At 46.2% G+C, this 27,984-nt stretch overlaps 1 protein-coding gene across 1 annotated transcript in view; it reads left to right on the forward strand.

The window, feature by feature from the left end:
* Positions 1–27,984, forward strand: part of DNAI7 (dynein axonemal intermediate chain 7) — a 562,546-nt gene that overhangs the window by 90,691 nt on the left and 443,871 nt on the right. The window contains exon 2 of the mRNA XM_086920321.1: positions 19,603–19,708. Within this exon, the coding sequence (XP_086776447.1) occupies positions 19,603–19,708 (106 nt within the window). The remainder of the gene's footprint in view (positions 1–19,602; positions 19,709–27,984) is intronic.

Genomic DNA, 27,984 nt, shown 5'->3' on the forward strand with positions numbered 1-27,984 from the left:
GTGGGGTCCGAGAGGAAAGGGGGGGGAGTCTGACCCGCTGCGTCCTGCCGGCGAGGAAGGAGCAGATCCAGTCGAGGGCCTTGTCCTGGATTCCTGCATCGTAGAGTCTGCGTATTAGGGTGCGGTGGGAGACTGTGTCGAACGCCGCTGATAGGTCGAGGAGGATGAGGGCTACTGTTTCTCCTTTGTCCAGTAAGGTGCGGATGTCGTCTGTTGCGGCGAGGAGGGCGGTTTCCGTACTGTGGTTTTTTCTGAAGCCGGATTGGGAGGAGTCGAGGATGTTGTGTTCTTCAATGAATGTGGCGAGTTGGCTGTTGATGGCTTTCTCGATGACTTTCGCTGGGAACGGGAGCAGGGAGATGGGTCTGTAGTTTTTGAGGTCGGTGGGGTCCGCTGAGGGTTTCTTTAGGAGGGGGTTGACCTCGGCGTGTTTCCAGTCGTCGGGGAACGAGGCGGACGCCAGGGAGCGGTTGATGGTTTGGCGGAGCATGGGTGCGATGGTGTTGGCGGCTCTGTTGAAGATGTGGTGGGGGCAGGGGTCCGTGGGGGCCCCTGAGTGGATTGACTTCATTGTCTTCAGTGTGTCTTCGGTGGTGAAGGCTGTCCAGTCATCAATCGCTGGTTTCCGGGTGTCGGGGTGGTTGGTGAGGGTTCAGTGTGTTGGTTTTCTTCGTCGAAGTTGTCGTAGATGCTCTTGATTTTGTGGTGGAAAAAGATGCTGAGTTTGTCGCAGAGGTCTTGTGAGGGAGGGATGTCGGTAGACTCGCTGGTGGGTTGGGCGAACTCCTTGATGACGCTGAAGAGTTCCTTGCTGTTGTGTGCGTGGGTGGAGATTCTGTCTTCAATCGCTTTTTTCCTTGTTTCTCTGATGAGTTGATGGTGGGCGTTGGTGGCGGCTCTGAAGTTGTTGTGGGCTTCTGTGGATTTGGTGTTTCTCCAGGCCTTTTCAAGGCGGCGGCATGTGCGCCTGGACTCTCGAAGTTCGGTGGTAAACCATCCGGCTTTCTTGGCACGGGTATTGTTTTTCTTGAGGGGGGCTATGGTCTTGGTGCTGTCCGAGATCCATCTATGCAGGGTTCGGGCTGCGGTGTTGGGGTCGTCGTTTTCCGCGATGGTTGGGGTGGAGTTGTTGAGTGAGGAGGTGAGCTGGTCATCGGTGATTTTGGTCCAGTTTCTTTGTGGAAGCAGGTGCTGGTGTCTGTGGATGGTGGGTGTTCTGAAGGTGAAGTGGACGCAACAATGGTCGGTCCATGGGAGTTTGGTGGTGTGGCTGAAGGTGATGGAGTTTCCTGTAGTAAAGAGGGGGTCGAGGGTGTGTCCTGCTGAGTGCGTGGGCTCGGTCACGATCTGGCGGAGTCCAATGTTGTGGAGGTTGTCCAGGAGGGATGTGGTGTTGGGGTCCAGTTGATTGTCGAGGTGGAAGTTGAGGTCTCCCAGCAGGGTGTAGTTGGTGGATGCGATGGCCTGCGGGGAGATAATGTCCGTGATGGAGTTGGCGAAGGGTCCGCGGGGTCCAGGGGGTCGGTAGATGTGGGTTCCTCGGAGGGCGATGGTGGGGCTGGCCAGTATCTTGAAGTGAAGGTGTTCCATCAGTTCTGTGGACTCGTCGGGGAGTGTGCTCATACTAGCTGGAGAATTATTGGTAATTTTTCAAAATTACTTATTTTTTACACAATGTCTTTCATTTGGAAGGCAGAAATGCATCAGAACTCAATAGGTAATAACATTTGCTTTACAAATCTGAATAACATTAAGTCTCCAGATAAAAATGGTACCTCATTTGTGTGGGTAGGCATAGTGTCCATGACCGGAAAGGACTCAAAACCCAACGTGAATACACCACATTTTCACAATGAAAATGTAACCTTTTTTTGCGAAGTGTGTAGCTGTTGTTTTTTAACCCTAGCTCTGCCGGCACCTAAGGAAACCTAGCAAACCGATACATTTTTTAAAACTAGACACCCAGGGGCCTGCCACCATGTCCTGTTACCCAGAATCCTTGCAAACCTAAAAAATTGTCAGAAAAGACACATTTTCCCCTCATTTCTGTGGTGGAAATCTGCGTGGATCCACACATTTCTACCCACCCTGCATTCCCCAAAGTCTTCAGAGAAAAACGGTACCTCACTTGTGTGGGTCGGCCTAGTGCCCGCGACAGGAAACGGCGCAAAACGCAACGTGGTCACACCTCAATTTTACAGTGAAAAATGTCCCTTTTTTGGCAAAGTTCCTAGCTGTAGTTTTTGAACCCTAGCCCTGGCGGCACCCAGGGAAACCTAGCAAACCTATACATGTTTAAAAACTAGACAGCCAGGGGAATCCAGGATGGGATGACTTGACTGCCTTCCACCAGGTTCTGTTACCCAGAATCTCTTGCAAACCTAACAAATTGTGAAAAAAAACATTTTCCCTCCATTTCTGTGGGGGAAAGTACTGGAATCTGCGTGGATCCACACATTTCTACCCACCCCGCAATCCCCAAAGTCTTCCAAGAAAAATGGTACCTCACTTGTGTGGGTCGCCTAGTGCTTGCGACAGGGAACAGTGCAAAAAGCAAAGTGGTCCCACCTTAATTTCGCAGTGAAAAAATATCCTTTTTTGGCAAGTGCCTAGCTGTAGTTTTTGGACCCTAGCTCTACTGGCACCTAGGGAAACCTAGCAAACCTATATACGTTTAAAAACTAGACAGCAAGGGTAATCCAGGATGGGATGACTTGACTGCATCCCACCAGGTTCTGTTACCCAGAAATCCTTGCAAACCTACTGAATTGTAAAAAAAAAAACATATTTTCTCCACATTTCTGTGGTGGAAAGTTCTGGAATCTGCATGTATCCAAAAATTTCCTTCCACCCTGTGTTCCCCAAAGTCTTCAGAGAAAAATGGTACCTCACTTGTGTGGGTCGGCCTAGTGCCCATGACAGGAAACGGTGCGAAACGCAACATGGTCATACCTCAATTTCACAGTCATTTCGTGGGTACTTGCGCCTCCCACACAAGTGAGGCACCATTTTTATCGGGAGACCTGGGGAACTCTGGGTGGTAGGAAATTTGTGTGAGCCTGGTGATGCCACACTTTCCCAAAAACTGATTTTTTCAGCTAAAATTGAGGTTTGCAAGGGATTCTGGGTAAGGGGACATTGGGGATCCACACAAGCCATACCTCCTTGGAAGCCCCCGGGTGTCTACTTTTCAGAAATGGGTAGGTTTGGTAGGTTTCCCTAGATGGCCGTCGAGCACGGGGCCAAAAACCTAGGTGACCCCCTTTGCAAAAGCAGGTGCTTTGGAGAGAGGCAATTTTTTTTTTTTTAAAACCTTTATTGTGTAAAGAAAAAGACAGTTACAGACCTACAACCACGGAGGCTGGTCAGTCGCACACAGCAATGTCAACACCAAAGTACACAGCTCTTCAGCCGACAACCCGGGGGTCCGGCAGCGATATCTTGTGATCTTGTAAAAGCATGTGGTATAAATAGGAGTAGTGAAAGGTTTCACATTTTATATTTTATATAAATAAAAACAACAAACAAAACACAAAGAAGATCGAGGCATTACTGTGCAATAGATTGGCTGTCCCTTATGGCAGTGGGAGACGGGTAGAAGATATGCTACAATATAAAGGAGGAGAAATACTGAGTAGGGGAGGGGGGGGCCAGGGGCAAAACAATACAATGTAGTCAACAAAAGCTAAGTACCGGGCACGCACAGTCAAGGGAGGAGAAGCGGATCTGGGATGTCGGTGAATGGGGGGGTACAAATCTCTTCACGGTACGCATTCCATTGACCCCAGATTCTACCCCATTTCCTAGTTCTGCCACGGGAGACATATACAGTTTTTTCCCTAAACATGGACCAATCCATGTTTTCTTTCCATGCTAGGAGTGATGGCGGCCTCTGAGAACCCCACAACTGGGCTATATCTCGCTTAGCAACCATATTACCCAATGTGACCCATTGAGTTTGAGCAACATTACAGTCATTCGGCTCCCAAACATTCAACAGACAGCGTCTAGCCTCAGGCAATAACACAACACCCGTCACCTCACCCATAACCGCATGCACTCTGCGCCAGAACACCGCCACCTCCGGACATTCCCAGAGGATATGCAAAAATGTAGGCAACATACCACATCCACGCCTGCACAACCCATCCACAGAGAAACCCATATGTACCAGTCGTGGGCCCGTGACATACACCCGATGCAATATTTTAAGTTGCACCAGCCTAAGTCGTGCCGGAATCGCGACCTCCTTGGGGGAAGATATCGCCGCCTGCCAGTCTTCATCGTCCAATTCTAGCCCATCACTGGTCCAAGCATTCCGCAATTGTAGAAGGAGGTCCGAGCGACCGTAGATCAGTTTCTTATAGATAAGAGATATAGTGCTGTCGGGGACGTATCCGTCAAGCACTCTATCCTCAAGAGGAGAGGACTCCGGAATCGTAGTACCAGCCGGGAAAACCGAGTTAAGCGCATGGCTGATTTGAAGGTACCGGTAATATTCCCTGTCACTCAGTTTATATTCCCGCTGGAGTACCTCGAAGGTCTTGACTTTGCCCTTAGCCCAAAGGTCGCCCACCTTGCTGATACCGATGAGATCCCATCTGTCAAAACCCTTCGACGTCCACAGGCCACCTAGTGCTTCCGCGGCGTACAAAGGAGTCGATTTAGTCAGTTTATCTGTCCATCCCGTGGCGGCGGTTGCATTTCCCCAAACTCGCACCGCAACTGCAGTAGGGCCGGTGAGGTGTTTCCGGTCGGCTCTAGAATAGAGCGCTCGATTGTAGTCCCCCCATCCCCGGGCAGTTGCCATCTGTCCATCTCAAACGCAGGGTTCGGGACAGGGCCGTACATCGCGTGGTTCACAGCACTCAACTGGGAGGCCCAGTAATAGCGTTTGATGTCGGGCAACGCGATACCTCGATCATACCAGGGCAAAGTCAATTTCACCAATGCGATACGCGGTCGCCCGCCCCACATCAACTTCCTCTGCAAGCCCTCGATCTCTCGAAAATAGCTAGCAGGTACCAAATCAAGTGTATTTTGAATGGCATACAGGAAGCGGGGGAGAGACATCATTTTAAACAGGGCCGCCCTTCCCAAAGGGGAAAGTGGCAAGCCACACCACGCCGCAACACTGAAGCCGGGAAAGCGGAGGCAACAAATTCCGCTCATAGCGGGCTTTGGGATCCAGTGAAATGTAGATCCCCAAGTATTTAAAGCCAACTTTAGAAACCGGTATCGGGCAAATGCGGGGAAGAAGAGGCACACCGTCCGTGAGTGGATAAATACAGGACTTGGCCCAGTTAATGACCAGACCGGAATTCCTCCCAAAGGAGCGTAACACATCAAACAGGACACCCAATGACTTACGAGGAGAGGTGAGATACAGCAATATATCATCGGCATAGAACGATACCCGGTCCTCGAAGTCAGGCGACCATCGGATGCCCTTAAGCGACGGTTCCCAACGTAGCCATGCGGCCAGGGGCTCAAGGGCAAGCGCAAAGAGTAGCGGTGACAAGGGGCACCCTTGTCTCGTTCCGCGTCCGAGGGTGAAGGGTTCCGAAGCCCTGCCATTAACCACCACCTGTGCCAGTGGCTGCTCATACAAAAGCTTAATCCACCCAATGAATTTAGGGCCGAAACCAAATTTAGCAAGGGCAGCCCACAAATATGGCCACTCCACTGTGTCAAAGGCCATCGAGGCATCAAGGGAAACCAAGATGGCCGGCTCCCCAAGAGACCCCACCCTCGCCAAGACACCATGGAGGCGACGTAGATTGAGCGCGGTATTTCGGTGGGGTATGAATCCAGATTGGTCCGGATGGATCAAGTCAGCAATCACCATAATCAGCCGATTTGCCAAAAGTTTTGCGAGAATTTTGGGCTCAACATTCAAGAGCGAAATCAGCCGATACGATGAGCAATGATCACGGGGCTTGCCATCTTTATGAATGACCACAATAGATGCTAATCTCTGATCTCGAGGAAGAGATCCGAGATCTCGCGATGACAGGAACATCCGACGAAGATACAGCGCCATTTTGTCGGGGCATAGTTTGTATAATTCCACTGGTATCCCGTTCGGGCCCGAGGCCTTCCCGGAGCGAAGTGAACGGATAGCGAGCGCTACTTCATCGGTGGAAAAATCTGCCTCCATAAGCTCCGTGTCCGACTCCGACAGGCTAGGCAAGGCGATATCACGAAGTAATAAATGCATGTCCTCTTCTGGCCTATCAGAGACCGGCGCATACACCGCCTGAAAGTGCCGGGCAAAAACTTGGACTATATCAATCGGGTCCACGACACGCGTGCCATCCATCCTTTCAACAACAGGCACCACCCGGTTCAATCTATCCCTTTTGGCCAACCATGCAATCAACTTTCCCGCCTTATCACCAACATCATACAAACGCCCCTGTTGCTCATGGTGCATCGCCTTGGCCGCATCAGTGACCAGCGCCTTGTAGTCAGATTGTTTCAGAGCCAGAGAATGCAACACCTCCGGAGTGACCCCGGACTCCATCTGCCTTTCTACGTCAATGATTTCATTTTCCAGATCCACCACCGCAGCATTCTTACGCCTCCTCTCGCTGGCAATGAGGGACAGGACTTGACCGCGAATTACTGGTTTATATGCCTCCCACATTGTAACAGGGGAGGATACCGATCCCTCATTCTCAGCGAAGTAGTAGTCCATACACTTCACCACCTCCGACCTGATCACAATGAGGGACAGGACTTGACCGCGAATTACTGGTTTATATGCCTCCCACATTGTAACAGGGGAGGATACCGATCCCTCATTCTCAGCGAAGTAGTAGTCCATACACTTCACCACCTCCGACCTGATCTTAGGATTACGAAGGTGCCAGGGGTTGATCGGAGCGATCCGGCCCTCGGCACCCAACTGAATGTCGACTGTAAGCCAAAGCGGAGAGTGGTCAGAGATCCCGCTGGCCAAATGTCTAATTTCCCGTACAGAGACCATCTGTGCTGCTGGTACAAGAATATAGTCCAATCTCGAGAGACTCCCATGGGCTCCCGAATAGAATGTATACTGGAGCTGTCCAGGGTGCAGTTGCCTCCAACAATCGACTAGACCAAGCGTGTCCAGGAGCTTCCCGAGTCAAAGCTGTGCTGCAGGCAGGGTTCTTGGGGGCCTACGATATTCATCCCCCCTAACTACATAATTAAAGTCGCCACCCACTACCAGCATGCCGTCAGGAAACCCCAGGATCACATCACCCAAATCAGTAAATGTGGTGGCCTGCAGGCCAGGAGGGACATACACAGACAAAATGGAGATCGTTTTCCCCTCCCACCTACCCGTAATAGCTGCGTATCGGCCCCTGTCGTCCAACACTACGTCATCTATCTCCAGGGGGAGAGAAGTTCTTACCAGGACCCCCACTCCTCTCGACCCGGAGGTAAACCCTGAGTGGGCCACCAAACGGTAGCCCCGTCTGTTCAGTGCGTGGCATGTATTTCCAACCAAGTGCGTCTCCTGGAGTAAAATCACGTCTGGGGCACAGCGTTTCAATTATTGTAATACAATCCCCTGCTTTATCCTATCACCAAGACCGTTGACGTTCCAACTCAGCACCCTAAGCTCCCCCTTCCCCCATCCCCGCACTGGGTATCCAGCCCCCCCCGCCCGGGAACAGGCACACAGGATAAAAGACAGAACATAGCGCAGCCTCGAACAAAACAAAAAGGAAAAGACCCCCCCACCGCCCCCAAAGAACCCCGAAAAACACCCCCCCCACCCTGCACCCCTGCGTTAGACCAGAAAGCCACCCCAACTTGCAGTGTGCCTGTCGCCCCATTAAACTAACCTACAAGAAGAGAGAGAAAGTCCCCAGAGAAGGAAGAGGAGGCCCGATTCCCCCCACCCCCAGGTATTCACAGTATAAAGCAAATCTAGCACAAAGCCACTGCTAGAAGTCCATGGTAACCGGCTCGCCGATGCAGACTCACTACTCCTGTTCAGCCAGGCCCCCCTCGGCACCTCTCGAACTCTCGCTGCTGGTGTGGTTTGATGGAAATGTGTCCAACCAGTCACTGACCACTTCGGGGCGATCAAAGAAAAACGCCCGCTCCTCATACTCGATCCTCAGGCGGGCTGGAAAAAGCATGGCATACTTCAGTCCCATATCCCTAAGCCGTCTCTTCACCCCGGTGAAACCCATGCGTTGTTTCTGCACCGCCTGGATGAAGTCTGGATAGAAACTAATTGAGGCATTGTCAAATTTAGTGGGACCTGTAGTACGTGAGGCTTGCATGATAGCGTCCCGGTCGCGAAAATTAAAGATTCTGGCATTGATAGGCCTTGGTGCGGCCCCCAGTTTGGGCTTCCCACCGGGAACTCAATGAGCTCGCTCCACGGTAAAAAAGTTGCTGAGGCCCTTAGGCATAAGATGTTTCAGGACCAGATCCTCCACCGGAAGGTCCGTGGACACATCCGCAGAGTTCTCCGGAACCCCCACAATGCGAACGTTATTGCGCCTGGCCTGGCTCTCGAAATCCCCCACCGGCGGGCAAACAGGTCGTTGGAGGTACGGAGAGTGCGAACCTCAGCCTGGAGGTCCGAGACATCAGTAGTCAAGCTTGCAGTTTTAATGTCCAGGGACTTGACCCGTTCATTCGTCTTACCCAGATTCGTCTGGATGAATTGAGAGGCCTGGCTGACGGTAAGAAACCGAGCGCCCTGATTTTGTTAGACCTTTCAGCGCCGTTCGATACCGTCAGCCATGCTCTGCTTCTGGAAAGAGTGAGTGATTTTGGTATCAAAGGCCTGGCCCTCAGATGGTTGCAATCCTTCCTCCTGGGAAGGACCCAAAGGATACAACTTGGGGAAGAAATCTCCGAGGTGGGGATGCTAGAATGTGGGGTGCCTCAGGGCTCGGCCCTGTCCCCACTTCTATTTAATCTCTACCTGCAACCCCTGATTGCTTCTCTGGCGCGCATGGGCTGTACAGTATTTAACTATGCGGACGACACGCAGCTGTTGCTGAGTGTCGACAACACAAGTGCCGCACAACTCCAAACCCAGAACATCTTGAGGTACACGGTCCAATGGATGACGGAAAATCTCTTAAAAATCAATCCAGACAAGACCGAGGTATTGGTGATTCCATCTGCCACCTCACCATGGTGCGACCTTTATTGGCCCGCGGAGTTAGGATCGGCTCCAAGACCTAGCCTGAATGTAAAGAGCCTGGGGATCAAACTAGACTGCGACCTGTCAATGGTCAATCAGATCTCTTCCGTGGTGGGAAGCTGCACCAACATCATCCGACAGCTACGGAAGCTAGTCCCTGTTATCTCCCAATCCATGATGCGCTCTATTGTCGCAGCCACCGTGATCTCGAGGATAGATTACGGAAATGCCCTCTACCTCGGCCTGCCGAAAACCCTGACAAATAGGTTACAGGTTGTTATGAACGATGCGGCACGTCTCATCTTTAGGTTGCCAAGACGATCTCCCCTGTTACAGAGCCTTCACTGGCTCCCTATTAAAGAGCGAGTGGAATTCAAAAATATGTGTATAGCTCATAAGGCAATCTATGGTTTGGCACCCGCTTACATCAAAGACCGCTTGGGGGTGTACAGTCCAATGAGAACTCTTAGATCTTCAGACTCTCAATTATTGGTCTGTCCCCGGTACAAACTTGTAACCAAGGGAGGGAGAGCCTTCTCTGTGTTAGTCCCTCAGTTATGGAACACACTACCTGAGTCGCTGCGCAGGGAAGAGAACCTCCTACGCTTTAGAAAGGTGTTAAAAACATTGCTGTTTAGAAGGTCCATGAGTGCTATCTAGGCTAGTGGATGTCTCTTCTGTATTGCTAAGTTGTTGTTCGTACCATCGATTTCCGAGCGCCTAGAGACATGCAGGTGATTGGGCGCGTTATAAATCAAAAATAACAATAACAATAACAATACCAAGTTCCCACACAATTTTCTCAGTCACTCCAAAAGTGGACGGACAACCAGGGGGGTTAATCCTGGATTCCTTACCGGTGTACATCCTGAAATTAGAGACATATCCAGTTCGTCTGTCACACAGCATATACAGCTTAATTCCATAGCGTGCCCTCTTACTAGGAATGTATTGCCTAAAAATCAAGCGGCCCTTGAACAAAACCAAAGACTCATCCACTGCAATTTCTTTCCCTGGAGCATAGATCTCAGAAAATTGATCAACAAAGTGATCAATGACAGGCCAAATCTTAAAAAGATGGTCACAATCAGGGTGCTCTCTTGGCAAAGCTAAACCATTATCGACAAAATGCATCATTCGAAGCAGAAGCCAATACCTATACTCATGACTGCCGGAAATATAGCAGTTGGCATCAAGGGACCAATATGAAGCCATTGATGGCTTCCTTAGCAAGCCCATCAAAAAAGCTAAACCAAAGAACTTCTTCATCTCTTCCAGATTTGTGGGAGTCCACCGGGTAGCTCTAGAGTGGGGCTTAAGGCTGGCACTGTTTTCCATCAAAAACTGTTCGGCATACAAATTAGTCTGCTCAACAATCTCTGCCAAAAACACATCATCCATAAACAACTGAAAAAAATCTATTAGCAAAAAGTTTTCAGTGTTCACCCTACAATCTTGAACACCAGTAAAGTCTGGCAATGCCGGCTGCACCATGCCTGGGGCAACCCAGAGGTCGGCACTTTCAACGGGAAGCCTTGCAGCCCCAGGCTGCCTCCCAGCTGCCTCTTGTCTCACTATACCAACGGGAAGTCTTGCAGCCCCAGGCTGAAACCTAGATGCCTCTTGTCTCACTATACCAATGGGAAGTCTTGCAGCCCCAGCCTGAAGCCCAGATGCCTCTTGTCTCACTATACTAACGGGAAGTCTTGCAGCCCCAGGCAGCAGCCCAGATGCCTCTTGCGGCACATCAATGTCCTCCTCTAACACAGGCACTCAATCCGCACCAAGAGTAGCTTCATCTGCACTGAGAGTATCTTCATCATCGGATGATGCCACGTGGAGAGAAAACTCACTGCCTGAATCTTCCCCTCCCACCTCTGCCTCAGAATCAGAGTCAGTCGCTGGACCATGGTCAGAGGAAGAATCAAAAACTATTCCAACAACCTGCTGAGCTGTAATCCGGCGGCTATCCATTATCCTTACTAAGAAAGGAGACAGCACAAACAAGTCAACAACCAACACTGTGCAAAGTAAGGAAATAAATGTGTGCCTTTACCACAAAGATCTATATACTCAAAAACTGTACAATTTACTTACAAGGGACAGCTACACTCACCAGCACCTACTCTGCCAAGACACTGCAAAAAGTCAACGATATCCCACTAGAAAGAAGAAGAAAAACAATTAATCTACAGAAAACAAAATACACATCAAGCACAAATGCAAAACATTTTAGACACTCAAAAAACAGAAATCAAACATACTGGTATTATTACACACTTTGCAAAAAACACATTTATATTGTAATTGTACAAAAAATTTTCTAAAATAAATTGGGCACCCTGGAAGCGGCCCTTGCCCAAGGGGTCGCTCCCATAAAAAAATATATATATATATTCCCTGGTGTCTAGTTTGGTTTTCTGCCCCCACCCCCACCCGGGGCAGAAGGGCCAAATGAATAAACCAATATGCCCCCGAGGGGGCAGAATCTATTTATTTAAAATTTAGGGCCCAAGGAAGCGACCCTTGCCCTAGGGGTCGCTTCCGATTTTGTTAAATAAATAATCCCTGGCTCTAGTGGGCTTTTCTACCCCCCCTGGGTCCAGAATCGACCAAAAAACGGCCGATCTGCCCCCCGGGGGGGGGGGGGGCAGGGAAAGTTATATTTTATATATGCCCCCGAGAAAGCAACCCTTGCCCAAGGGTTTGCTTCCGTTTCTCAAAAAACCCATCCCTGGTGTCTAGTGGGGGCATTCCTGGTGCACGACGCTGTGCGCGATCGTGCACCAGGAATGCCCTGCATTGGGACATCAGGGGAGAGGAAACACTGTTTCCTCCCCCCTATGCCTCAAGGCACCAAGAAATGCCCCCCCGCCCGACCGGAGGCCCAAACCTACCTCCTCCCCTGGACGCGCTGGAAACAAATGGTTTCCAGAGCGTCCTGCGCTTCCTGACGCTGACGTCATGGGGAAGCGTGGCGGGTCGGGTGTGGCAGCGGAGACACTTCTGCTGCCATCCCTGTTTGTGGGGGCAAGGTCGATGCCCCAGCGCTCCCCCCCAGGGGCTGTGCTCATGACGGAGTGGTTCAGTCATCAGCACAGCCCAATCGATGCTCATGACGGAACCACTCTGTCATGAGCATCGAAGGGGTTAAAAAATAAGGAGAGTTAGAATATCCTGATCTCAGGGTTCGGACTGGCCTATTGGACAATCAGGTAATGCCCGACAGGCTGGTCTGACAGGTCAGTGTGTGTGCCGTTTTTTGGTTGTTTGGGACCTGTTCAGTGGTCTGCTGGGCCGGGTTTTACTGTTGATAACCCAGGTATTAAAATAAAAATTGCCTGCAGCAAGTTCACATCCATTCAGTCTTCCTCAAAATTGCCCCTATGTGCAAACATGGGCTACTAATTTTATTTGGGTATTTAATTCACTGATGGGTGCCACTCTTGTTTTAGTGCCTGGGACTATATTGTGTCCCAGTCCGACCCTGTCTGAGCTTCACACCGAATCCACGTCCACAATACAATTCAACCCCTTCAGAATTTATGAATAACTGTGCATAATTTCGTTTTGATAACCAATGCTTTTTCTAATTTAGAAAACATTGCTTTCTTAAAACCTGGCAAAGTTTGCCTAGAACAGTCTGAGGACCGATGGGTGCAGTTTAGCAGCCATATGTGATTGGCTAGGGTAGACTGCTGACAAATAATAGGTATAGGCACAATCTTTCTGTCTCCCTACAGTGAAATATACTTGTCTTGTAGAAAACGTGCTTTGCTCATACCAACCAAAACAAATTAAACATGTAATATAGCATATTGGGTAACGTCCATCAAGGCAAACAAGTTACCTTGGTTTATAGTGGTATTAGCAAACCACTTACACTTAGCTTTGTTGCTTATCATGTAATCAGAACCCATCAATGTCATTACTGAATGATAATACAGTTACCTGTTATAAATCTTCTATTTCTACCATCTTAAGTATGTTTTTATTCATGCTTTATTTGATTGAATTATTCAGATGTTTCCTTATTTCTTTCTGTTGTCTTTCCATGTTTCATCATCCACAGAAAGGTAAAAAGGTATGGAAGTTAGCTTTTATTTAGCATATTAGAATACTTTCAAGCTATTTTTAAGCTATATATCCTTCATGGAAAAATAATCTACCATTGCGTATTCCGGTTTAGCTAAAACGGACCAATGGGTACAAGCTTGTATAGGATGAATTTATCGCACCCTGTAAATTGCAAACCCTGTGGTACTGGATTTTAACAGGTTGAAATATTATCTACCCCTCTTTGGCTCATGTAATAGAGACCTGTGTTTGCAAGCTTATGAATATCATCTGCTCTTTTCAGTACTGCCTTGTACTTGACTCTAATGGAAAATAGTGGTGCGCTTGAACTAGCTCACAAAGATAAATCGAGTGATTACCTCCCACAGGATGTTCCCTGTGGTTTGATTTAACAATAATCCTCATGGTCATCAAGTTACTGAGCAGAGCAAGCAAGATTGCCCTCTAATGAGGGATAGGACCCAAATCCTAAACATGCCTTTAAAACGGGTACAAATTAGGCATTCTATAAGAACTGTATGTCAAGGCGCCACACTGATCCAATGTCAGAAAGGGCAGAAGGTGGCATTTTGTCCAAGTGCATGCACACATCTAATGTAGGCCTCGTGATCAAAAGACTCTGCCACGCTTCGCGGAGTCCTGGAAGCGGCGGAGTATGTTTGTCACACAGTTCGTGTTGATTTTCAGTGCCGGGGGTTTGTCCCGCACTTTAAAATCAGCGCAAATGGCCCCATGTGCAGCACAAGAGGGCGCTGCTTCTTTTCTGCCTCTCAAGTAGATTTTCTGTTCGAGTGGAGCTTCTCCAACGCAGCGGAAGGTTTCTCAACGGAAGTGGTTGCTACCATCCGCGACCACCCGCGTGGAGAAATCTGGTCACCCGTGTTGAGAAATCTTGCTGGGAGGTGGATTTTCCTCGCTCATGTTCGTCAACTTGACGTTGCCGAGTGTGGAAAAAACTCCTCTCCACTATGCAGAATGGAGTTTTTTGCAACTCCCCCTACTCCGTTGAGTGCGGAAAACTCCTCAAACGTAACTGGAGTGGAGTTCACCGCCCAGTCCTAATTTTATGCCATATGTTCAAAAGCACTATTGTACGCCTGATTACAGAAATAATTCTCCTGTACCTTTCCAGTTAGGGTTGTGCAGCATACAGTACAAAGCACTGAATTCACACGCCTTTTCAGTAAACTGCTAAAACACTTGAGGTCTAGAGGATGAAGGGGTTCCTCCATTGTTGCCTCCATGACCGATGCCCTCTGCTGACATCATTAAACTCTCTTTGTGCATTTAACCATATGTAAAGTTAGTGAGTAATTTTTTGTCACAATTTGGTCTTTAATTATGTGACTTCCTGCATCCAATCTGGAGCTAGCACAGGATGTGAGTACTGAGGTCACTGAGAGCAATAGTTTCTGCCTTTATGGTCACCACTGCATTATTCTGACACATTCATTGTTGGTATCATTATTCCATAGTTTCATTGCTATATTGTATTTCATAGAATTGATAAGGTGGGATATTTTATAATTAGTTGGAGTCCTTTGGGTATTACCACTTGCTTATTTATATATTAGCCATTTGCCAGAACCTTGTTGGATGGTGTATTTAGCTTAAGAACCATTAAAACAACTTTGAAGACGTGGAGTCTGGATATGTACATATTGTGGCACTACCGATTGTATCTTTCCTCAGTGAGTTGCATATCATATATTTCAAAGACTTCTATTATTTTTTTTAAATAAATCTGACTATGTACATTCAGAACTCAAGTTCCAAATCTGAGTTTCTATCATTTCTTCAACTTCTCCAGGCACTGCACACAGAGCGATTATTACTATAGCCAGAAGCAACTTTATGGAAGGACAGAGATGATTACTTTTTTTATTTGCCTGTATATGTTAGTACGGGTAGAGTGCGGAAGGAGGAGAGAAGCATGGGAGAACAGAAGACAGGACTTCAGAAATAGTTTTGGAGATGTTTTCAATTAAGTGCTAGTTAATTGACACCAGCTCCTCATTGGATTTCAGCAAACACTTCGTATGCCCCACCTATGTTCTGTGCATGTAGAGCATCAAGGCACACTCCAATAACTCCTCCTCTGTTGGACCACGTAAATCTAGATTCAATGAATTTACTTTTCTCTTCTGGAAGGAAATCACCCAAGCTAGAGAGGAACTCTGTAACTCAAACAAAATTAGGAATATGAGGGAAAACGAGTTAGTATAAACGCAGAGGCTCCTACATCCCAAATACATTCCTAAGTGTCGCCTAGATGTACTTCAAATTCTGTGAAAGACTTTCTCTTGGCTGTGTCTGTCGCTAAGCCTTTTTCATTTACTGAAAACCCCATCCCAACCACTCTTGCCAGAAAATTAGCTCTCGCTCTGCTCCAACACTGGCTGTCTATTTTAGACTCTCCACTTCAAAAGTGCATCGTTTCATAAAGTATCAATGCGGCAAACCTTAGATCACTCCTTAAAAATAGTAAATCTGCAGTACCGTCTACAGCCTTCGATTCATCTTAAAGATCATTGAGGAATGTGTTGCTTCTGAATAAAAAGAAAAAAAACAAGATAATGAGCTCCTTGGCATGTTACAGTCTGGTTTCAGGTTTGGCCCTGACACAGAATCAGCACCGTTCTTGGAGGTAGATGACATCTTTGTTTTGTTCAGAGCAGTTTTAAGTGTTAATAAGGATGAGACAAAATAGTAACAAGGTAACACAAAATGAAGAAGGATATATTGTATAAAATGTGGCCCCAAACTTACATCAATACATTTTTATTTAATATATGTCCAGATTATATATCATCACTATTGGTTGAATACATAACAAAACGTCCTTTCATCAACATACAAGGAGTAAGAATAAGCACCAACGCTGGGTGGGATGAACAACTTGTGACATTTTTGGGATTCAGTAATGAAGGAGTCAAACCTTTGAGGGCAGAACCAGGAGAGGACTTTGTAGGCAAGGCATACTAATAGAGTAGAGCGAAAAACACCATTTGAAGTTTTGATAAAGACCAAACTTGTCTTTTCATCCTAATGAATACTAATTCAACAGTTGAAACTGTTAAGCACCAAACCGTCTTGGCCACCCTTAAAACCGAAAGGCGTATTGGTGAAACAATGTTGAAGTAGTTTGGCTCAAAAGATAAAAAATAGGTTAATCTCTGATCCTACTCTTATACATATTCCGTTATAGCCCTCCCCTCCGATGGAAAAATAAAATGATAATGAAGTTAATTCATTACCATTTTATTTTTTGTCACCCAATGCCGAACAGAGTGTCAGGGCTAGACTGCTGCTGAGTGGCAGCAGGGAGGAGGGTGGGCTGCCTTATGCACTTGTTTAAAGTGCGTGCTCATGTCTCTTTGGCAGGCCGTTTTGCGACGGCCAGCCACATGTGCACTTTAAACCTCTCTAACCCAGCTGTTTTTAGGCGGCTGAGTTAGAGCCAGCAAAAGCCCCCAGTGCTCTTGTGAGCGCTGATAGAGGCCGACCCCACCAATTCTGGAGCTGCTCTGATGCTGTGAGAGCAGCGCCAGGATTGGTTAAGAGAGTTTGCTGAGGTTCTGGAGCTACGAAGTGAGAAGACCCGAGCGAGGATGCCACAGCTGCAACCACGGTAAGTACATTATAGTTTTATTTACCTAATTGTTTTGATTTTATGAAACCATTTCGCCATCCACCCACCATTAATTTGCCCGCCTCTCCACTCGCTGAAGTTGGCAGTCACCACTATGCATATGGTGAATCTCAGGCCTCTACTCGGGTGTCCATTCTCTTCAATTTTTATGTTGACCTACTTGGAGACTTCCCAGGAGCTCAGAGACTCAATGCTTATCATTTCTGTTTAATTGGCAGTAGAAGATTCAGTAATTTACCACTATGATAGCAGCTGCGAGATTTCTGACCAACAGAAAAAAGTAAATATATTACCCAAGCTTGTTAAATAGCTTCCTAGTAACACTTAATTCCTTATGAGAGCTAATTGTCTTACCTTTAAAGTCTTACATGTTACTGGAATTTTAAGGGTTAATGAGCCCTTTATGTCTCTAATGACCTGGGCCCAATTACCACTAGGTAATTCTTTTAAGATATTCAATATACCCTGTGGCATGCCATAGTTCTCTAGTACTTCCCAAAGGCTATTTCAGTCCACTGTGTCAAACGCCGCCCGGAAATCGACGAAACAACAGAATAATTTGCCATTTTGTTCCATCGATTTCCTGGCCAATGCCCACAGTGCAAAACAATGATCTATCGTGGAGTGGCCTTCTTTGAACCCACCCTGTTCAACCGGCACGATAGACCTATGTTCCACCCAAACTTTTAGCTTGCTAAGAATTATTTTAGAAAATATTTTTTCTCCTATATCTAATAGGTTAATTAACCTATAATTCTTTTGGGCATGTACATCTCCTTTCTTATGTAATGGTCTTTCTTATTATAGCTCTCTTCCAGTTTGGGGGCATGGTCCCTTGGTCTAGAATTAATGCAAACATTTTTTAGTAGAATTCCGCCCACCAGTGCTGATTTAAATTTAGTATCAGGGCTGGTAAGTTATCTGGGCCTGCAGCTCTAGTTAGATACAGTGTCCTTATTGTCCTAAGGACATTTGTTATTCAGCATTCTTGTTTTAAATCCTCTACTAGCCCTCTCCAATCCCTTGATGCCTCATTACCAATCCCACTCCCAGGGGCGTATAGTTGCTGTATATACTCTGCCAACGCCCCCTCTTCCACTATGCAAATCATAGGAGCAGCCGAAGGTTCCGTAGCTGACTGAATTAGCTTCCAGAACTGACGTGTATTCTTGGATTCGATTGCTTCCAATAGTTTGCCCCAACACATTTCTTTTTAGGTCCTTTTAGCATTGCGGATTAGAGCGGTATATTCCCTCTTTATTTTTACTAAGTTTTCAGCCCTAGCTTGCACAAATTTTTTCCGTAGGCTGCGCTCTTCTCGCCTAACTTCTCTTTTCTTTAGTAAGCAGTCCTGGTTAAACCAAGTTCCTTGCTTTACTTGTGAACTTCCATTATTCTTATGGACGCTTACATTATACCTTAATTCTACACTTATGCTTTTCACTACTTGAGTTATTTTCTCAACATACCAAGGTAAGTTTTGGCCGCACAAGCAACCTAATTGCACCTTTTGTTGCAGACTAGTTAGCCTCTCGATATATTTTTCGGTTAATCGGGTGGTTATCCGCTTTGGGGAATCCATCTCTTGAGAGATAACTCTATCACATGCTGAGTGTTGGGCTATTACAAGCTCTAATTGTAATATTTTATGATCACTACATTCCACGGGGTCAATCCTAAAATCTTTTACCAACTCAAAATTTCATGCTAACATAAAAATATAATCTATAGGGCAATTTTGAGGCCCATACTTAAAAGTTTTCTTGGCCGGACTGTCCTGAGCTGCCCTACCATTTAGAAAAATCAAACTTTTTGTCGCTAAGAAATTGCCCAGCTTAGCCTCATCAGTCGGTATTTTAATTTCCAAAAACTCGCCTTTTTTCACTTCATAAGCCCCTAAAATTTCTGTATACCACTGATCAGACAATTTTGGGTTTAATTTATGATTAAAATCTCCCAATAACAACATCAAATCCTTCCCATACTTGTCACAAAGTGCATCCATATCATTCATAAAATATAACAATTCTGCCCCATATTCCTTCCGCGAACTCCACTGCATATACACATTTAGGATCAACATATTTTCATATTTTTTTATCAGCAAATGATGTTTGTATTCTACAGGCCAAGAGCCACTTAGACGTCACAGGTATCTGAAAAACCTTAGTCAATAAATTTATTGAAATCAAAGTCAACAAGCCACCTGCCGGGCGGCCAGAGGTAGATTTTTCTGCTGGTCGGTAAATTTGTAGGAACCCTTCCACTACCGGGGGTACTCCACAGAGCCAGGTCTCTTGTATGCAAATGATTTCACTCTTTTTTGCGAGTTCTTTCAAAGCTTCCTGTTTTAATTGAGTACCCAACCCATTTATATTCCAAGAGACCATATATGTGCTCCGTGGCTGCCCCATTACCTATTCTACATCGCTTAGGGGATCATTGATTACAGATTCCTCCCTATAGCTTTGTGAGGGGCCTGCCGGGCTTACGAGTTGTGCATAGGTGGAATTTGCACTATAGAAGAGAGTTAATAAATAAAGTTGACTGCCATAGAAATACAAGTCGGATAACAATAGGACACATGGTAAAGTGTTAATCTGTCAATGTTAGCATTTTATTTCCAATAATAATGCATCCTTTATTGTGTAAAACGATGTAAAAGATATTGGCTGAGATAATGTTTTTTCTCTCCTGCAACCACATGAAGTCGTCAAAAGGCACATCAGCTGGTTCAAAGAAAAAGGGGAAACTAAGTAAAGCAGAAAGACTACAGCTACTAAAAGAAGAAGAGGAAAGAAGGCTCAAGGAAGAAGGTAGTGTTCTGCTGTTGTATTACTTGCCCAGTTAATTACACAGTCCTCTGAGGAGTGGAAGAACCCATGCTGCATGACAAGCATTACCTTTCATTCACGTACTGCTTGGTGGGATTCAGTGTGTGAGGGTGTTTTGTTTTTACTGCTAAGTATATAAAACAGTCATGGATGGAATGCTATAATGTTCTCAGTCACTGGTAATCACTCGGGCAACATCCTGACCCATAGTTATTTTGCACACCATGCCACCTCAGTTTGGCCCCAGCTATATGTAAATCAGTCTTGACCCTGCTCCAGTAGGAACAGTCCAGCCCGACCTGCTAAGCCAGGTCACCCCTGAACTGGAACACAAGCAACTGAGGACCGGATTTATCCTAGTTATGGGCTCATCTGCCGGGTACAGCTTGGCTCCAGTGACACAGTGTGTACGGTATCCATGTCTGGGCAGAGGTGACTATTGTAAACTCCATTGAAACAAGCGACGTCATTTGTTTCCTTAGTGAGCTGTTTGATAGAGAGAGTTTCCTTTCTTCTTTACTGATGAATAGCGGAGTGCAGCTTTCTTTGAGAAGGCTGGAAGACTTTTTGTCTAATAAAAGTATTGTACATAGAATAACTGCTCTTTCTGATCAATCCGTCAATCAACCTGGGAATCTTTAAGCGGCTTCTCACCCATGAGGGTCTCAAGACACTGGGGAAGGGAGGGGTGGAGGGGTGCAGCTCCGGTCAGTCAAAGAGCCCGGTCTTAAGGGTCTTCCTGAAGATGTGCCGGGTTAGGGGCGTCTGATGTCGATCAGGAACTTGTTCCAGGTCTTGGCCACTGTTGGACTTGGCTGTCTCTAGTTGGCAGAGGTATACACTTCTGACAAATAGGGACTCACCTCCTCTAGTCAGGGCAAGGGGATCACATACTTAGATAACCCCTGCTCACCCCCTTGGTAGCTTGGCAAAGCAGATAGGCTTATCTCAGAGGCAGTGCGTTAAGCATTCATGACCACATACAGTAATAAAGTGAATACACTACAAATGGACACGACACAGTAGTATTATAAAAATAAGGATTTTTATATAAGGCTTAGCACAAGACCAAATAACGACAAAAATATACCACAATCTTAATAAATACTCTTGGAAGGAAAAATAATAGTTCAAGCGTAGTTTCTTCTTAGCACAAAGTCTTTAGTAACAAAAGCAACTCTTCTTCTTTAAATCACAGTTCTTGGCAACAATGTAACCCACACGGGAGTCACACGAAGTTGAGGCAAAGTTAATCCAAAGGTTCGGCATCGACCGCGAGGAGCGCTACGTCGAGCCCGGAGTCGCACAGACCCCCACAACACAGTACCTTGGAAAAGCGAAGCACACGATGATCAGCGGCGTCGAGATGTCCGGCGTCGCATCTTCGGCGTCGATCGAGCCTCTGAGTCGGGGCGACCTGCAGCGGCGTCGACAGATGTCAGGCAGGAGCAGCGCTCATGAAGCGAAGCAGGATACGGCGTCGTCGTCGATGTCGATGATGATGTTGCAAGAGTGAGCAGCGCTCACGGCGCCGAGATGGCTCGGAGTCGATGCGATCAGCGGCGATGCAGACACGGGGTCATTGGAGCTGGAGCCGAACTCACTACTCACTGGCGTCGCTGCTGGCGTCGATCGGGCCCGGCGGCCGGCGTCGAGAAAGCGGGACACTGGAGCCGTTACTCACGATGTCGAGCTGGATTCGGCGGCGTCTGTCGGCGTCGAGATTGCTGGATTCTTTCAGAGGTGCTGGATTCTCAGGTTCCAGCAACATGCACTTTTAGCAGATAGATGAAGTCCTTTAACCATGTGACTTCAACAGGAGGCTGGCACTCTTCCAGCCCTTGGAGATTTTCTTTGGCAAAGCTTGAGAGTACACACTCAGTTCCTCTCTCCTGGTTCCTTGTCAAAAATAAAGAAGCACTGCAGGATTCCCCCCAGCAAACAGCACACTGGCAGAAGGGGTAGGCAAGTCCTTGGATCAGCAGGCTTCTAGTCCTTGGTTCAGGGTTCCTTGTCAGAAGTGATCTAAATTCTGGTTTCAGGGGTCCTTCTCTTATACCCCTTTTTGGCTTTGATCCCTTTGTCCATGCAGGGGAATTCCCCTCATCCTGGGTTTGTTGTGGGTGTAGCCAGGCAGAGGCACCTGGCCTATTCACTGTGCAGGGCTGGGTCCTCAGACGCCCAGCAGGAGGTGGAGCCAGTATTGTCACTGGCAGGAGCAGAGCTATCAGTCGCCCGGCAGGAGGTGAAGCCAGCATTGTATCAGGCAGGACAGGCTATCAGGAACTACTCTCCCCCTACTCTCAATGCAAATGCACCACTCACCCCACACTGACTCATTCAGAACTCTGGAGCCACCCAGCCCCTGTCACACACACCAAACCAGCAGAAACCAGAAATAGTTAGACAAGAAAATAGCCACTTTCTAAAAGTGCTATTTTCAAACCCAGAGTCCAAAAACCATCCACACAAACGGATGCGTTATTAAACCCCGAGTTCAGGGATACCAAACTCGACATTGCACCATGCTCCCCGAGCCAGCTAGGATTATAGCATTAATAACCCCGGCAGCCCATTCTAACTAATGTAGAGCAGGTAACCTCACAATAGTGAAAAACGAATATGGCTGTAATTCACTATTAGGACATGCCAACGTGGTCAGGATTGTCCTACCTTATGCTTACAATGCACCATGCCCTCGGGCCTACCATAGGGGTGACTAACATGAAGTTAAGGGAAGGTTTAGGGACTGGCAGGTAGGTGTACTTGCACAGTCAGCGTGACAGTACCAGACTGCACGTAGGTCTAGCAATGGCAGACCTTTAGACATACTTTTACTAGGCCGCTCTTGTGGGTGGCACAACATGTGCTGCAAGCCCACGAGCAGCATTTGTATTTACAAGCCCTGGCACTCCTGGTGCACTAGACTAGGGACTGACAGTAAACCAAATAAGCCAAACATGGAATGCAATCAATACAGTAATTTAACATAGGGAGCACTTGCACTGTGGCACTGATCAGCAGTGGCACAGTGCCCAAAAAAATATACCAGCAAAAACATCATAAACAGAGGAGGCAAACAGAAAAAAAAAATGGAGGAGAGACTGAGGCCAATGATGTCAGGTCTATCAGCCACGATGTAGGAGAAGGTTCTGCCGCCGGTTCTTGCTCTGCGGATGCGCAGGGGTTCGGCAAGGGTGAGATCAGCTGATCAGCGGTTCTTCGTGGGAATGTGACGAATGAGGAAAGTGAGAGTGTATAGGGTGACCCCTTATTTCACGACAGGTGCTTCTCCATTTGAACTCTTTAAAGGAAGGAAACCCAACTTTGTAATGTGTCCAAGTTGGACTAGTGAATAAAGAAGCTCTTTTGAAAAACAAATGGTAAGTGAGGATGTGGTGATGGATAGAGAGGAATGTAACATGCTTAAGAGGAAGTGTGAGCTTCATGATCGAAAAGGAGTTAAAAGAACGGAGGTGCAGGAGGGTGATAAGGTATTCAATAATTCTGTTAAGATAGAAGATAATAGGATTTGGAATTTAGGTTGAATGGTGGGTTATTGTAAAACTGTTCTGGGAGGGAAACATCCTTTACGACGCAACTTTTACCATGCATTACATTTACAACGCAGGTTTTTCAATGCAAGTCATTACAACGACTTTCGCTGGGGGGCGCTGTAGGATAGGTAATAGTTTAATTTACTATCCAACACCTTCCCTACTATCCACGGGGACTGGAGCATTTTGCGATTCCTTAAATGCAATGCATGAAACTTAAAAAAAATTGCGATTTCGCAATTAGGGGGAGCAAATTATCATGAGGTTGAACCTCATGGTAATTTGCGAAAACTTTGAACAATGCACTTTTCTGCATTTTTCAAAGTTTCATGTTGTGCACACACATGCCCTAAGGACATGTGTGTGTGCACAACATATGTGCACAGATTGATTTCAGGGGTGCAACAGGGTGTCCTTCGGACACCCCTGCACCCTTGAAATCGCATTCTCAATTTGCGATTCGCTAATTGCTAATCGCAAAATGAGAATGTCTTCCCATTCATTCCTATGGGCCTCTAGGCCCATAGGAATGAATGGGGAGGTATTCCTTAATTGCGACTTTCAATTTGCGAGTCGCAATTAAGGAATATTAAGAAATCGCAATTTATTTAGCGATTTCTTGATGCATTGCATTTTGCAATTCCTTAATTGGGATTCCTTTTTTTTCGCAATTAGGAATCGCACAAAGCAATATTGATGCATGTACCTGTTAGTGCACTGTTCAACAGTGAGGAAATTGGCACACTCTCATTCAGTTGCTGGAACTCCTCTTCTGGGGATAAGCATCACTAAAGCAGAGGTCAACTAAGGGGGACCATACTTGTGCTGTGCCCCTTGAGAGTAAAATAAAAACTCAAGCAGGCCAAGAAGACACCTGTGGGAATTCAAATAGCTAATGTAAAGGACCAAACATTGGGAACTAGGCTTGTTTTTGGAGTTGACTCCAGTCAAAATACACCGAATCCGAGACTACCAGGTGAAAGAGGAGTGTGGCCTATCATATTGAGGAAAGTCTGAAATACCAACGTGATGGCAGAAGTGGCATAAAGAGAGTTCACTTTGGTTAGTAAGTTGCCCTGCCTTCAAACATACTACATATGCAGGAACTGAGCAATACAAGAGGAAAGAAAGAAATCTGCAGTAACTGCGGAGAAAGAAAGAGGTGTGAGTGTACATTCCCCACTTTTGCCTAGAAGAGCTGTAAAAACACTTTTCGCATTTCATTGAAATGTTAAAAAAGCATGTCTTGCCAGAGGTTTTCCAGTCTATCATAAGACATGGTAATTTCTGTCATCTCATCCCATTTCCTAGTATTATTCCATTGTTGCGGCCTGACAAAACCTTATTAAATTTAAATACAACTCCCTTAGTCTCGTCCATGGTAGTCAACAGGCATTTGAATTCAGCTAGCTGTCTAGTAGCTGCCATCCAGTGTCGCAGTCACTGGTTCGGTATTGTAAGTGCTTCACTGTTAAGCATAAACGTAGAATATTGCCACCCACATGGGGGACCGTGGAACACTTGTTTTTCCTGCATATCAGAGTCAATCTTTAGCTGGAGGTAACCACCACAGTATCATTAGTGTGATGATACCTCCAACAATATCGACAGACTACATTCACTACATTTTCTTGTGTGAAAAAACTTCTATTTTATAGCAGTTAGATACAACAAACTGAAAAGCAAGTGCTACACTATTCAAAATGTTCTGTACATTTCACTTAGTGAAAAAGAAAAATGGAGAAAAAGGTGCCCGTCAGCTCAAAAGTGCAAAAGCTGCCCATTTATTTAAGAAGTTAATTTAAGAAGTCAGCAGCTTCCATTACCGCCATGCACTGTACAGGCAGTTTGCCTCACAGCTCCATTTTTCCCCATTTCATGTTGAGAGAATCCCAGAAAGTATTCAGCAGCTTCCCTTACCCCCATGCACTATACAGGCAGTTTGCCTCACTGCTCCAGTTTTTTTCCAGCTCATGCTGAGAGAATCTCAGAAAGTATTCTGGGTATTCGTACCAACTGTCCTTGAGTTTCTTCTCCCAGATTGAAGATGTTTGACTTTCATTCAACGTTTTGAACGTTTAACATCAGATTTTTCACCACCTTTTCACCTGAGAGTGATTTCTCTCACTAAACATGCCATCTGTCTTTATGACCAGTCCCTCATGTGAAAGGAACAACACTTCTTTGTATCCTCATTCAATTTTTGTGGTCTGTTTGGCTGCCAAACATTCTGCAAAACAGTGCACAATTTAGCAAAAAAACAACACAGAGAGGCCTTAAAGACAGGGAAGGAATTTGCCTCTGTTGGAAGTCTGAAGATCTGCAAGGTCAAGGGGAGAGGAAGAAGCTGAAGAAACATTACAGAGAGTGGACTCCCTCTACCAAGACCATACCCTTTCGTGAAAAGAGTCCCACAGATGGAGATCTAGAGAGAGGAGACGAAGCAAACACCATCAACATCATTCTCAACACTCCAGACACACCCAGTAAATGTCGAGACAGACGTCAAAACCAACTTGTTCCACCAATGTCGACACCAATGCAATAGGTACCATCAACTCTTCCTTTGGTTTCACTTCCTCTAGCAAAGTTGAGGCTGATGCCAATAACCCAACCGTTAATGGCAAGACATTCGATAGTGGATCACTCTATGTCAAGAAACGTCTAGAAGGCCTGCTTCCATGTAGTCAGGTCACCGTCGAGACTAGTGTCCTCAAGGAGATAGATGTCAAGGAGATCAATGTAGAGACACTCTACAGCTTCTGTATTTTTCTATTCCGCAGAAGCACAGCATGATATCTACCCTGATAGCAGGTTATCTCCGCTACCTGTGCAAAAACTGGTTATTCTAGCAGAGGACCTTGTGCAGGAACTGTTTGAGCCATTAGGTCCAAGGCCAAGACCTGCAGTTTTCCCCATCCTGCAGTTCTACTCAGAACAATCCAGCCACACGGTCCTGTGTGGAATTAAGAAGCACTTCAGTTTTACCCATATCCCCAGTATTACCTCAACCAATTTCTCCAAGACTTTCTATTCTAAACAGAGGTAAATGACGATCTCCTAACATCTCACCGTCTTTTTCTAGTAGTGATTAATCTAATCCCTCTCCAAAGTACATTCTATCCTCTCTGTCAGAATCACCCATGAGCTCATCACCAGTGTATGACGTTCCAAGACGTTTTGATAAGATTGAACTGCAGGCTTTCTAAAAATGGCGGGATTGCAGCCTAGAGATTCTCTCAAGACCCATATTGCCTTTGGTCCCCGGTTTTTCAGAGATAGCTGAGGAAAAGTTCCTTACTCCAGCTACGGAAAGCTCAGCACCTCCATTCATTCCCAGAAAATATAAACCATCTGGGCAAGACCCAGTTTATTTGAGACAAAACCATAAGCCTGAGCAGGTTATAGTCTCATCTGTCAGAAAAAGATAAGCTTCTGCATTGGAGACATCGGTCTCACCAGAAAAGTAAACGAAAGACTTGATGCAGTGAAAAGGAAAGTGTGTGGTACTGTAGCTGTATTGGCATTACAAGGGAGATAGGATAGAACACTGTAGAAGTCTCTTTCTGCCTTTGAGATGAACTACCAAAAGAGTGAAGGACTGTCTCCAATCAATCAACCAGTAAATCAGGGCAGCAGTCAATTCTGCAGTCAAGCTGTCATGAATGCACAGCTGAAAATCATGAATCTTCTCTTCATCGGAGCAGTCATCTGGCCCTCACACTGATGATCAAATGAATGCATGAAAAAGAAATCAAACTCCTACAGCAGTGGGATTGGTTAACAAAAAACAAGTTGTACTAATCCCAGTACAGACAATGGGATTATAGAAACCAACCAAGAGAGGGCTCTGTCCCTTCAATGACCCTTCTGTCCTCATTGACAGCAATTCACAGCAGTCCCTATACCATCGTAGAGGCAGTCAATGAAGACTGCATCATTCATATACATTGAAGTCCTGCTTGCAATCTAAACAGTGAAAATCCCACTCTCTGTTCTCCACTCTGTTGAGCTGAAGTGTTTCAACCCATCTAGCAGAGTGGAGGTTGATAACCACAGAAAGAATGGGTCTTGCAGATCATTCAGGAAAGCTACATCATTCAGTTTAAAGCACCATCTCAATCAGTAATTCCAAGCCAGCACCAAAACTACAGTTGCTGCATTTAAGAAAGGAATTAAAAGCTCTGCTCCAAAAACATGCTTTTGAAACAGTCCTCCATCTCAAAAAAGGAAAAATAATCTATTGCCTGCGTTTTTTGTTTCCAAGAAAAGCCCCAAAGAGGAGTTCAGGTGGATCCTCCATCTAAGACAAGCCAACAAGTGGATCAAGAAACAAAGTTCACAATGCTAGACGTGCACCAGATATATGAACAGCTGATGAAATGAAACTCGGTGTGTTTTGTGGATCTACAGGATGCAAAACACAGAATGTTTCTACTATGGGTTTAGGACATTTGTTTTTTCTGCATGGTCACCACTGATTTTGTGCCTTTTTCTGGACCTTATTTTTGCTGGACTTAGAACTCTGCACTTTACCATTGCTAAACAGGAGTAACGTGCCTGTCATCCTTCCTTAAACAAGGCAAAATAGGCCGAAACCTGATTGGTATAATGATCTTTCCTATAAAACCATAGTATTGGTGTGGAAATATGCCCCTGGCATGCAAAGTAAAATGCCACCTGTGGACTGCTGCACCTATT

This window comes from Lissotriton vulgaris, chromosome 1_1, assembly GCF_964263255.1.
Source record: "Lissotriton vulgaris chromosome 1_1, aLisVul1.2, whole genome shotgun sequence".
Taxonomy (NCBI): Eukaryota; Metazoa; Chordata; class Amphibia; order Caudata; family Salamandridae; genus Lissotriton; species Lissotriton vulgaris.